General features: G+C 36.2%; 1 protein-coding gene across 5 annotated transcripts in view; it reads right to left on the bottom strand.

The window, feature by feature from the left end:
- Positions 1-14,315, bottom strand: part of baiap2a (BAR/IMD domain containing adaptor protein 2a) — a 51,150-nt gene that overhangs the window by 10,966 nt on the left and 25,869 nt on the right. For all 5 annotated transcript variants that reach the window (XM_024271444.2, XM_024271445.2, XM_024271449.2 and 2 more), the window contains exons 4-6: positions 10,048-10,109; positions 9,293-9,364; positions 6,117-6,254 (exon numbers count right to left, since the gene is read on the bottom strand). In XM_024271444.2, coding sequence (XP_024127212.1) covers positions 6,117-6,254; positions 9,293-9,364; positions 10,048-10,109 — 272 coding nt within the window. The remainder of the gene's footprint in view (positions 1-6,116; positions 6,255-9,292; positions 9,365-10,047; positions 10,110-14,315) is intronic.

Genomic DNA, 14,315 nt, shown 5'->3' with positions numbered 1-14,315 from the left:
ATCCTGCATATTAATTTCACATACGTCTGACTCAGTTGTTGTTCACCCCTCATCAAGTTAGGTATTAAACTAAAGATGAATAAAAAAGAAGGAATTGTGTAATATACTGCAGAGATAAAAAAAGAGGACAGGAGCATGCAGTGCTGATCCAATATCAAGCAAAATCACAGCTGGACAAGAGACACCTGCTGGAATTTGTGGTCCTTGGCCACATAAATCTCTGAATTTGTAACAGTGTAATGGCCCGTTAAAAAGATCATAACCAAAGTGGCTGCTGCCCCCCCCTTTCCTCTCGAGTGGAATGAGACGCTTGGTTTTTGCAGTCTGACTCACAGTCTGCAAGCCTCTGCAACACCTCTACCCAGAGCTAATAGGAGCAGTTCAACCAGTGTGCACTCGCCTTTTGTCAGATCAACACGGCCCCATTCTCCGACTGCGCCAAAGGTCACCGAAGTAACCCAAGACAATGACAGCAGTGAGAAAATCTCCTCTCAAACACCAACTGCTTTTGTCCCCCACTGACCTCAGGTTACATTATCACTGGAATGACTTTTTTTTTCTTTTATGTGAAGTTCAACATAAGTTAACCTTGTGGTACATTAACCGTACCACCTTTTAAAGACCATTTTAACACAAGTTAACCCACCAGCCACCTCGTTTGCTGAGATGAAAGACAAAGGTATAATGAGCTGTAGTCAAAATATAACATCCTTCTTTTTTTCGTTTAACACCTAGGGGACTTCACTCCACCCTTCTCTCCTGTAGGGTTTTGATGTCTTTTATAGAGCATTGGGTTTCCAAACTCTTAAGGACAACAAATGAAGCTTACCTTGGGGATTAATAAAGAAAAATATGAAATTTTACTCTAATCTTGGTCTAAAAAATTCCCAATTGTTAAAAAGAAGAAGAAAAATCTGCTTTTACTCTTAAAGATGGAAAGCGTCTGTTTTATTCGCCTAACATGACTTGCATTTCTTTACACTTCCACTGACAGGAACATCTTAAACACAGTACATTAATTAATTCTCAAGTAATTACAAGCCTTGGTAGGGGAACGCTTTCACACCATTCAGAAAAGGGGAGAACAAATAAAAGGTTCATAGCAAAAAAAAGAAAGAAAAAAAGCTGTGAAGATACTATGATGCATTCCCACGGGGATGACACAGGTTTTCCCTGCAGTTTCAAGCCGCTTACATCTGCCGTTTCATTTCCTGTTAGTTCATCAAGAGCCCTCCGAACTCAAAAGTGTAGTAATCTGTCGCTCCAGGGAACAACAGAAACACACAAAATTCCTCGTTTAACTTTTTTTTTCTATTATACCTACATAACTAATCCTTTTGCTGTGCATGAATGGATGAANNAAAAAAAAAAAAAAAAAAAAAAAAAAAAACGTTTCAATTTTATGACAAGGAGCTAAAGAAGTCCGGAGCTAATAAAGGACCTTGTGACATGAATTCTCAGAACAGAGATCCGTCTCTCTTTGTCTGAACTTTCATTACCAGCATATGCAGTAGAAAATAGTTTTTCAAGATAAATCATTTTTTCTATAGTGCTTTTGTGCCCTGCAAGTGATTAGAATTTGGAGCAGACCCTTCCAATAATTGAGTTAGCATTTTGGAAGTATGTCGGAGGGATAGAGGCAGCTCACAATGAAATGTCCTTTATATCCTATGAACTGTACTTTATATAATAGAAAAAATATATATCTTTTGTGTTAAAGCAAAGTTTGTAGGTTGTGCATTGCATTGCTCAGCACACGACTGCAGTTGGTGCATTATAGTCCCTGCAGGGCTCTGGTATAAACCATCAGTGAAAACAAACAGTCTGAAATCGGAAAGAGGAGAATCTCTGACTCCAATAACAGAGTGTACATTATGAGCCTACAGCCTGATGAGCTCCTCCTTCTGCACAGATGGGTCCAAATGATCAGTGAAACAGACATGAAGTGTGAGGAAATGCTGCAACTCCAATGCAAGGTGTGGGCATGCTTCAGTATGCAACAAGAAAGGAAAAAGATGCTTCTGTGCCGTGTTAGAGCTTCAGCAAAGGTGCAGTTTTGAGATCTGATGACATCTGCCAGGCTAAAGGATTTTAAATGTTTAGAATTCCTAAAGGGTCATAAAACTTTGTTTGGGTTCCTCATTGAAATCTGGTTCAGATCAAGTGAACAAACACTAGTCCACTAATAACTTAGATCGGATTTATGTGAAGAAAGTCTTACAGATTTGGTTTGGATTCACACACACAAGACTATATGATATTGACAAGCACCTTCACCTCCTCATTACATAATGTCTATTTAAGAAATATTCTATTTTTTGTTTATTTTGACATTTTATTTTGGAAATGAGATCCCACTTTCTCCGATTTCTTTCTTTATTTCTTCTTATTTGTTTCCTCTTTCTTCGTTCTTATTTTCAGAATATTAATATTTCCAAACAAACAAACAAAAAAAAACAGCCTCCACCTCCTTCAAAACCAAGTGTAGTCTTGACCTGATGACTTCAGATCACTTGGGTTTCCCAAATATACAAAAAAAAAACTATCATTATGTAAGTGGTTTGAATGTTCAGTTCTTCAGATGAAGAAGGTTAAAAGTCCAGGAAAATCTTGTAAATCTTGTAGCAAAAAATCCATTTGGTCAACTTAGTAGGTGGTGATCATCGTTTCACTCTTTAGCTGGATGGAAAAGCTTTACAACATGAAATAGTTGACAATACTGTAGTGCTGCCATGATTAGTCAATTAGTCACGACTATTAAAATAGTCAACAACTAATTTTATTAGTTTTTTTTAACTTGGGTACCATAACAACGCAATATCTGCAATAACTTGTGTTCCATTGCAGCAGTGATGCATTAGCACTTGAAGAAGAAGCATGTTGTATGATAACGTTGAAGAGGGATCATCTATAGGGAAGCTAAGCTAAGCTAACAGTAGCGCAAACAGAACAAATGTATTGTTTATTCTTTATTTCTGCGACCTCTACCCCATTGGAGTGAAATGTTCTGCTGAAGGGAACATCCACTCTCAAAAGTCTTTCTGCAAGACATGTAGAAATACTTTTTACATATTTCTAATATTTATGTGAGTCAGTGAGACCAAAACGTTATTTTTTGTGAAAAATCCTTTGTTTCAGATGTCAAACTCAATTGATTTGTCTTGTTTTAAAGCCAGAAACAAGTGAGGAAAAGAAGCAGCATGATTCATTAAATGTTTAATAAACTATTGTCCTAATTGTCTTTATTTTTGGTTAGCGTATAGCTTAAACACTTCATGTTTTAAGTTAATGATGGTTATGATGTGCGTTTACGTCCAGTTTACGCATGACCTCATTAGTAGACTAATTGAAGCAATAATTGGTGATTAGTCGACTATTTAAATGATCATTTATGGCAGCCTTAATTGACAACACTTTTCTTTGGCTGTTAACTGAGATTTACTCAACTGATTGGTGAAATTTTATGATTTAACATTAACTAAAGGGTGTATTCGGACTGAAAAATGCTCTGAAATACTGACGGAAACAAACTTTGGTTCACTTTAAGCGACCAAATGTGTCCAGTCTGAATAGACCATAAAATTATTCATTAAAGATTTACTAAAAGAGTATTTTTTCTAAACTTTTTTTCCTTCTTTTTTTTTTTTTATATATAAAAGAAAAAAAATATTGGTGATAAAATTAAAAAGTTGGTTTCTAATTGTTTAAAAAAATACAAGCGGACAAAATCAAAAGTTTTTTGGATATTTATCACTTTTATTTGAGATTTAGTGGTAAGAACTCTCACATTCTCTAACATTCTTTAAGCTGTAATTCAAGTTGAGACGAACTTTTCAGACTTGATAATACAGCATCTCTTCAAGCCATTTCTGATACAACGGAACAGACGTGATGTGACAAAGCAGTCAGATCAATCCAGCGCTGCCAAGTCACCCATGTCAGTCCAGAGATGGGTGTGCTTTCCTTTGTGTGTCCATGTTAAACTGAGCAGACAGAGGAAGTATTCTTTCTTTTGAAAGTCGAGCAGTTAAAAAAAAAAAAAAAAATCAGCCTTTTCTTACTTTGTGATCTCTTAAGTTTCTCTCCTAAAATTGTTGGTGGTGACCACACTTTACAGCATTTCGGTAATAACCCTGCAAGCCCTGACCTGCTAGTTTGACATTTTTTGCCTCCATCTTTCCCGGCAGTCTAAATTCCAGCTCCTAGAAAAGCCTTAGTGGTCAGACTTTTGACATTTTCAGCCATGTCATTATTTTCAGTTTGACAGAAACACTGGTAAGCAGGCTAAACGAGTACACAGCTTATCTTCAAAAATCCAACACAGTTTGAGGGAAATGTTTATCCTTCCTATAGTACAACTGTATACCCCTCATAGAAATGCCAAGGTGAAAAGTTTATTTTCTCGTTTGAGTTAAAAGCCAGTGTTCTGCTAGAAATTCAAGGCCACTATTGCAGGTGCTGAAAAAAAAAGATCTAAAACTGTGTAACAAACCCAGATAAGAATCACAAAGACGTCTTGTTAGAATTCTCCGTTTCTCACAGTAAAGACTCGAGCTTTCCATCTTTTGATATACCGCTGCTGTATTTTAGTTAATCCTCGTCATCTTTCCCAAACACCACAGGGAATAAAAGAGACTTGAAGAGTCAGAGCCTCCTTTAATGTTCATATATGAACAGCTTTGGGTTCAAAGATAGCAGTTTATTCTCATCTCACCCAGAGAGAATCATTTGCTTCTTCTCTTGTCAAGTTAGTGGCCAAGCTGAGAAAACTCATTTTGACAGAAGTAATCAAAATATGTCTTAGAGTAAAAGCTAATTATACTCATCTGTTTCACCTTAAGACATGTAAGAGACGCTGCTGTGCACACAAATCATAATACGGGACAAAAATGACAATTTTTATTAAAATTATGTTGTTTTGGTTCTTTCTAACATGTTCTTTTGGTATTTTTCTCACAATAAGGGGCAAATATGATAAAAATTAAGCTTATAATTGATTTTCTGAGGGTTTTTTTTTATTGTTTGTAATCAGAAGCAGACAAATAAATGCAGTTAAAAATACATCAGGGGTCTGTAACCTTTAGCAGTAAAAGATTCAAGCTTGTTTTCTACTGATCAAAACTTAGTAGGAGCCACAAAGTTTTATTTTGATACTGCTTTGCATTCATTAAAATGTATTTTTTAATAATAAATATGGATTAAGCTTCTTTTGTGGCATGAATAAAAACAGAAATGTAAAAAAAAAAACTATTATTTTTTCAACATGTGCAATTATTGTTTACATTATATAGAAGCTCATATGATTTCCTTTCAAAATAAAAGACGGATTGTGCCAGACCGGATCATCCCAGTCCAGCTTTGGACAGCACAAGATATGTGCCCATCCCAACAGTAAGAAACAAATTTTTAATGATCTATTGCCGCTCTGCAGAAACTATGTTCAAGATGATACGTTAATATATTTAGGCTAAAAGCGATATAATCATAGAACAATTTTAAGGTAGATCAAATTATAACAAAAAAGTTATTTTCCTAATTTCCAAAAATATAATTGCTATTTTATACTTTAAACTGTAAACAAGAAAATGATGAAGAAGTCATTTTATAATGACTATTTGTCAGTGACACAATGGTTACTTCACTGTGCTCCCAAAACTCCACAATGAAGTAACCAATGTGACACATCAGTGTGTGAGGCTCATTTGTGTCCTCTTCGGGTAACAATTATTTTCTTTGTCAAGCATGTGTGCAAATGCAATAAAAAAAATAAATAAATAAACTGCAGAGAGCACGCAATTCATAATGCAACCTCCACTGTTTGCCTTCCCACTCAGGACACTTCTTTGCCTCTGCCTCCACCCCCATCTCGGCTGTGCTCTCTTCACTTCATCAAGAACAAACAAAGTCCTTATTTTCTCCAAGACTCCAATTTAAAACCCACCTGTGGCCAAAAAACATGTTGGAAATCTCCAAAAACTACATTTCACTAAGAGTCAAAGTAAATCGTCAACTTTAGATCCACTATTGTGATTTCTGAGCATTTAATTCAGGATTTTGATAAACATAAATTGCGATCAAATTAAAGATTTTTGGAGTAAACCCAAAAAGCAGCTCACCTGCATCTCTTTCTCTCCGTACTTTGAGGGGTTCTTGCTGGCTTGGCTCTTCCTGCGCAGCTTCTTCAGTTCACCCTGGCACTTCTCCAGACTCTCTCCTTTGCTCTTATGTTCCATCTGGTATTTCTTCAAGGCGGCCTACATCAGGCAACAACAAGTGCACAAACACAGAATTAGACCTCTAGAATGCAGATTAAAGAGCTCCGAGATTAAAGAGGCTGAGACATAAAAGCTAACGAAAAGGGAAACTTTATTTTTTTGTGTAAAATCAACAGATGATTTGATTAGACGGTAAATGTTACTTTGTCAACCTTTTCTCCATCCAAATTCAGCGAGGCCAAACAATGTCTTTGCATCCTTGCAGATATGTCACAGAAACACCCACAAGAGTCTCTAATGTGTGGTGCTACAACGCTGAGCGGGGTTTGTTTGGACTTTCTTGAAATCTCTAAAATCTCTCTCCTAATTGAACAAGCTCTTCCTATTGTCTTATAAAAGCCCCATATTTGCTCTCAAGCTGTCTTCTAGGATTGAAATGACATCAACAGTCTGTGTTCCTTCAAAAAAGCCACTCTTTATGTGGCAGATTTTCATTCATCACATTTAAAAATGAAAAACAAAAGAGAAAAGGGCAAATTAAAAAACTGATTGCACAAAATTTAAAGTAATTAGTCCAACTAATAAATGCAATTTTGTAAGATTTGCTGTTTTTTTTTTTTTTTTGACAAGGACTTCTTTATTTCCAGGCTTCATCAGCTCTGTTGCTATAGTAACTGTATGTGAGAGAAAGCTCATGTTGTCTCTGTGAGGCAAAATTGGAAGAGGACAGCTCATAAAAGGAGTTCAAAACCAATATTGGCATTATGCTTGGCGATGAGAGTATAGGCCAATGTTCTCACAGTACTCAGAGAAAGGATCATAAAGGACGCCATTTACTTCAATGTGAGATCATGACCCTTAAAGCATTTGGACTAAGACAGAAATGTCGAGATGGAATTAGTGCACTAGTTTGGAACTGAACCTTATTAAACCATTTCTTTTAAAAAACACAGAACAGTAACTTTTGGGAATAAGAAAAAAAAGTCATAAAAAAGAAGTATTACCTTCCCTTAAACCTGCGATAAAAGGCAATAGGTCATTTTTCCTGTAAATTTCATTCTAATACATATTTGTTCAAGCAATATAACAGTAATCTGATGGTGAAAACACGAATACTCCTATTCTTATCCATTTGTCTTGATTATTATGGCCTCTGTGTGATAATTGGCATGCTCTGAAGCATCGACCAGGTATGCACGTGTTTTCAGCCAAAAAACAACAGCATGTGCACAGTAAAAGAGAAGAGTCTGACTTGGTTAAAAACTTAGAATAGGAAGACTTCAAACTGGGCTTTATTGGAAATAACAGTTTTTTTGGGCTTTATTTTCAAAGTGAACAAAAAACTATTTAAGCTAATCACAACTGTAACAATGCTGCACATGAAGAAGATGAAAAGATGGCTGGCTTTCATGTCGGCTGAAGTTGACACTTGCGGGAAATTAATGAGGTTCCTGCTGAAGATGCAACCAAACTGAACTGTAGAGGTGGCATCTTTCTAAAAAATCTTAAGAAAATCTACTGAACTTGTGGAAACAGCCTGAACTTCACAAGCAGAATTTCCCTTGTAAAGAAAAACATAGAGGGTGGTTTGCTCTTTGAGAAATGTAACCTTGAATCTTTCATTGTTAAGAAAAATGTAATGAGGCATAATAGATGAAACATGTAAAAAAATGCTATGAAACGGTCTGAAGTAGACAAAAGATTTTAAATAGACATAGTAATTTCAAATTTAATATCACAATGTTCAAAACATATGTTTCTAAGTATCTTTAATATAATATGTGATAATATTTTATTAGTTTATAAAAGAGGAGAAATACAACCAAAACAGTCAAAAACCAGTACCAGGATATCAGTCTTGATTAAATATAATTCCTGATTTTGGTGTTTTTCACATGTTCTTGTGGCATTTTTCTGATGATGGAGGAAATTAAGTTTAAAACTGTATTTCTGAGAACTGTATTTCCATTTTCAAATTGTTGTGAATCAGGAGAAGACAAAAAAATGCAGTTGGAAAAACCTTTCAGGGGTAACAAAGAACCTACAATGGCTCCCCGCTTTGCTCCATTCCCATGTATGTGCTTGTGGATGTCTAGATCCACATGTGTCTTTGTTTTCCTCGTCTGAGCTGGAAAACTGCGGCTGGATAGTTCCGATATTGCTCACCATTTTTGTTGCACTGCTAATGTTAGGTTAGGGTTGTGAAGCTCCAGCTCCGTGGTAGCTGGGGCAGTTTCTGGCAAGCCAACGGTCCCAGCAAGTTAAAAAAATGTATGGAAGTTCAGGACGAAAACTCTTGCATAAATCAGCCATGTTGGATTTGTATTCTACCAGCCGATGAAGTCGCTGCCCAAAGCTAAGTCCCTGATTGGTTGGTGTAGCTCGTCAACCTCACCAAACTTCATATTTCTGAACATTTGACGCAGAAAATGACAGGCAAAAAGCTGCATAACCATAATTAAAAGACCACTGGGAACGTTTTTAAAAAAGATCAAAATATGATTGAGTGGGACTTTAAATCACAGTTTACAAGTATAAATCCAAGACTGAAAAATCTGCTTCCTTATTGCCATAAATGTCTTAAATTCCTTTTTTTTCCTCTTTTACTATTTCCCAAGAAGCTACAGAGGTGCAACAGGGTTGCTGAGAAATGTGGCACCTTTCCATGGCGGAGGAATTCGCACAGCAGCGCAACAAGAGGGCTACAACCATGCAACCGAAAAGTGCTGCGAGAGCGGCGCAGCTCATAAATAACATGGCAGTTTCAACAATGCAATAAAGGCCACGTTATCCCATCCCCCAAAAAACAACGCACGACACAACTGCTCTACACTCAGGCTGCAACCCACTCATTCTAAAGATATCCCATTTAGACCCACACTGCAGCACTTACTCTCCTATACCAACACTCCACGAGGGGCTTATTATAATCAGTCTAACCCTGACAGATGAGCATACAGCAAATGCTGCAGAGAAAGAGATTCCCTTAATCTTCTGTTATCATTTGATTCCAAATAAACTGGAAAGAAGCCTTGGTTTGTGCAGCACTTTTTAGAGCTGCTGATGCAGATACTTACGGTTAGATATCGGGCGTCCAGGTCAACTTTCCTCTCCAGCTCGGAAAGCAACTCATTGTGAAAGGATTTCAACTGGGAGGAAAAAAAATTAACATTTGAGTTATTCAACATTTCTTCTAATTTGCTCACATAAAATTAAGCACTTTCAAACATTTACAGCAAACTGAATCTATGAGCGCATAACAAAATATTTGACAGTTGCTCTCAGTGATCATGTCATTTCAGATTTCTCTTTTTACAACAGTGTGATGCTACAATAAAAGACATTTTGAGGTTATGAGAACATTTGAATCTGTAAAAACAATTAACTTTTTTATAAAACAGAGAATAATTTAACAGAAAATTATAGTCTATCCGGATTCTACTCTATTGAACATCTTTGTGCAGTTTCTAATATCCTAAAATGCCAATATAATGGAAAAAATCTAAAATATTTTGTGCATTCTTGTGTATGTGATGGCACTTTTCATCGGTGTTTAATACATTTTAGGATAGAGACATTAAATTTACCAATTTGGGTAATAAAACATGCAAAGGGTGTAAGAAAATAGTTGTTTTGCTGGGAAACATTATGTACTTAAGCCTCACAATTAAAATAAAACAAGCCATAATAAATACTCTGTTGTTCCAACTAAGTCTTTTCATGAAATATTTCAATATATGACATATATATATATGTGTGACATATATATGTCATATATATATATGTTTATTGAATTATAAAAAAAGGGCATATTTGGGATCAGAATACCAACCATCTCCTCTAGCTGCACTTGGATCTGTCTGTGGACTTCAGCCATCTGGAACAGCACATCCCCTACATACAGAGAGAAAACACATGAATACTCCACAATGCCAACAGACAACACAGCAGAGAGGAGCGGGGGACTGATGGAGTAAAGAGAGTGTGGGAGAAATAAAGCTTGAGGGAGTAAAAAAACAAAAACTTAACGTGCAGACAGAGCCCATGCAACGAACAACACAGACATAGGAGGTGTGACAATGTCGCACATGAAAAATAACAAATACATTTAACAATGGAACAACATAAAATAACGGGTTGGGCGCCACTGATGTCTTTTGGAAATGCTGCAAATTGCCTTTTGGAATAAATTATTAAAAACAAGAAAAATATGCAGTAGTTAAAAAAAAAAAATACTACAAAAATGCAAAATACTACAAGCTCTAATTTAAGAAGTTTGGGGTTTCTATTCTATCAAAAAAATTCAAATTAACGAAGCCCAAAAGCAGATGTTCATGAATGAACTTATTTTAAAATTGAGTGCACTAGAAATTTCCCAGAAGTCTTTACCAAAAAACAGTACGCATCAATTCTCACTACAATACATTGAACAATTTTTTGGAAAAAATTTTAATTAAAAAAAAAAAAAATCCACATTTTTGTCATTAGAACACAGTGGAGTCATAAATAGACGTCATACAATTCTCGTATTGATTAGATTTCTACTTTGTGAAATCGATGATGTCATATTTGCAGTTTAAAATAAATAAATAAATAATGAGCATGGTGTTCAAATTGCTTTTAAAGTTCAGGACACACCATTTTTTTTTTAGTGGTTAGGGATTAGGGTAGGAATCCGGACATAACCAGTAAGTATTTATTGGTCCCAGTTGGTCTGAGTCATTGTTCCTATGCCAATCACATTTTCACCAATCAGGAGTGAGCTTGTTAGAAGACCACACCCTCAAGACTGAAAAGCAGGCTACATTAATACTCTCAAACCCTTTAAATGTTCACTGCAAGACCACACACTATTATTAATGCATTCGATTTATAACTTGAATAACATTAACTACAGCAAAAATATCATGGAAAAACAATAGGACTAGCAAGAACATATCAAAAAAAGTAGCTGAGCAAGAATGGTTATTCTGACAATAATAATAGCTGTTTATTTCTCAATAGAAGCCTTGAATTTTGAATAGAAGTCTTCAGAATTTTGGCTTCTTGGAGTCATAAGGTACTTCCAGGTTGGAATGCAAAAGGGGTGGGGTTACTCAATCCAGTTCTCATATACAGTCAATGAACCTATCCAATGATTGCCCATAGTTGCTCATGTTTGAGTGTGAACAGACTTTTAGGGAATAACAACTACCAAGAAAGCACAAAACCTTTTATGTGAATCTTTTTTTAAATGGTCTGATACCATTTAGCATATTATTTTCTTACTCCTTTTTTATTATTAGTTATTAAATTTTCAAGTGTGTCTGCTGCTGAACTGTAGATGAGGAATACTTTAGCTTTTGTCTTAAAACTCCACTAAAGTGCTCTTTAGTTTAGTTTGGCCTTGTTTAGTTTAGCTTGGCCTAAAAAAAGCCACTGTGTACTCTCAAATCTGATGACGTCCTGTAAAAGGTCAAGTTCAAAGTTGCATTTTCATCTAAACTAAGCAAAAGATGTTTAAAAAAGAATAAAAAAGCCTTCTTGGGCTTAAGTATGAAGAAAAATCAAAGATTTTATATTGTTGTGGCAATTTGACCAAAAGCATGTCAGAAATGTGACTAAGATATCATAAACTTAGTTTTTAATGTTTTAATGTTCATTTTGTCCGTTTTAAAAGGTCATCAAAACAAATGTTTAAAAAGAAGGCTCATGCAGGGAGTGAACTTTATTTGTTCTTATACCTACAAGCTGCTTCTTCTGAATATGCAGTGCATGGTCAAAGAGGAACACAAAGAGCCACACTGAGCAAACAACACGAACATATAGAGACCTGGTGGAAAGACATTGTGAGAAAAAACATGAACAGAAAAATGAGACACTGTTTTTGACAGTAAGGGCCAAAGCCCTTTAGCTCAAACATATTGCATTTTGTATTACTTGGGTTTAGGGAGTAGGAAATGAAGAGTTCAGAAAGACTAAAATCAAGATGACATGTCACAATTTCTAAAAGATAGCAAAGCTGCAACACAAATGACACTGGCGTCTAAAAAATGCAGGTAAAATAGGGTAAAGGTAGTGTTCTTTTTAGCACTTTTTTCCTCCTGGGTTTTTTCAAACACCCCTCCGGTGTCCTCTTTTGAATGCTGACCTATAAAGGACTCACCTTAAAAAGCCTTGAGAGTGAAATCGGAGCTTTAACTAAAGTGGTGCGCACTATTTTCCGCGCCAAAGGGCTTTGGAGGGGTCCTCCTCTGAGCTGACAAACTCAGCATAAACACTGAAGTGATTGTGACAGAGATGTCCTTAAGTGCATGTTGGGGGAACAAAAGGTTGGAAGCAGACGGCTGCAACTTCTGACCATTTAGGGAAGTGAAAAATGCAACACAGAATGGACACCCTCTGTGGGGGGGGGACTTGCAAGAAATGGCGAAAGAAAAAGATTATGCTTATTTTTAAAGCAAATAAAGTCACCCAAAGTGAAATGAAAATTAGGATTTGTGGAGGTTTAACATGATCTTGTGGAATTATATTTAGTAATATTTTCAAACAATGTCTAAAATGACCTTTCCTTGCAAAAACATACAATTAAGTTAGGGTGGAGGTGATAAAATTCAATCTCAATTGATCTGCTTCATAAATGATCGATAAAAGTAGAGATCAATCTAATATGTAATGCTAAGTCTGCTAGCTTGATGCTAACTTGTGAAAGAAGTTCCAAAAGGCAATACTGGATTGGCCCTAGCCTGTTCGCTGCTATAGACGGAGATGTGTGTGCACAGGCGCCATTGCTATGCATCGAGTCGTGATGCATAGCAATGGCGTCTGTTTTAATGTAAGAAATGCAGGCATCAACTACAAAAATTGGACTAGCTCACACATTTTCTTTAACAGATTTTCTCGTATTAAAGATAAGAAAATGATTGAGGGTGCAAGAACTGCACCCTCTAGTGTTACAGGTAACGACTGCAGTCAAATTAACAGATTTTTTCTTTGTGTCTATAGAGTTTATAGAACTGAGCTTGAGAATGAAATATATATCAATGGTCTTGAGCCAGCAACTCGAAACAATAAGATTCTGGACCATGAGCGCCGGTTTCAGGAGATGAGGGAGGCAAAAAATCCTCACCTCCTCAGATCATCACTTTGCCCGATACCACTCTCCATAGTTTTTGTTTTTTTAATTGTACACAACACCAAACCACTCTCCATATGGAAGACCCAGAACACATTGCATAAAGCTAGATTAGCTGTTAATCATAGGTCCAAGCCACACCACCGCTGCTCAGTCTGGCTCCACAAGCCCCGCCCCATTTTTATTTATTTTTGTATGTGGGCTTATAATAGACTCAGCCTCAAACTGCTCTGTTTGAAATATTTTCTTAAAGAGTAACCAAAGTAAAAATTTTTGGTCACTTTTTGGTGCTTTCTTCTTCTTCTTCTGGAATAAGATGTAATGCTACAGCATGATCGCCATCTAGTGGCCAAACTGAAACGCCCTCCAGGAGAGGCAGAACAATTGTTGGAGCTTCTCTGTTTGAGAATTCATGTATGTCATTAACAATCTCATTATAATTTCACTACACTTTCACTACATTTTACAGTATGTGAACTGTATCAGACTAATGTGAATAGCTTTAAAAGATATATAGATTATTAATGTATTTCTAGACAAATGTGTCTAAATGCGTGAACTTAAAATTGAATTGAATCGATTGGATTGAAAAAGTTGGAAAAAAAATCAAATAAAAATCAAATCGATCCAGACTCTTGTGAATCAAATCAATTCTGGAAATTATTGGCAACCCCCAGGCCCTAGTTTAAGTTGCAAAAGGAAGGCCTTTTAGACTAGATTTTTGACCTTATTTACATAAACTCACCCTAGATACCCTCATCTATACCCATGATGCCAGACCTTGTACCCATGTGGCAACCAGTCCACTGCTATTATGCCACATGGGAGGAGAAAAGCAGGACAAAGCATGCTGTCTGCTCCCAGCAGAGTTGCTAAGCAGCTTACACATCACTGATCACGTCCCTCTGAGCTTAGAAAACCTTGTTGGCCATTTCATCGAGCATGATCAATTAACTAATAAGTGTCCATTACTAGGTGCCAGACAA

The sequence above is a fragment of the Oryzias melastigma genome, linkage group LG8 (genome assembly GCF_002922805.2).
Source record: "Oryzias melastigma strain HK-1 linkage group LG8, ASM292280v2, whole genome shotgun sequence".
Lineage (NCBI taxonomy): Eukaryota > Metazoa > Chordata > Actinopteri > Beloniformes > Adrianichthyidae > Oryzias > Oryzias melastigma.
This window is presented reverse-complemented; position numbering and strand designations above follow the sequence as displayed.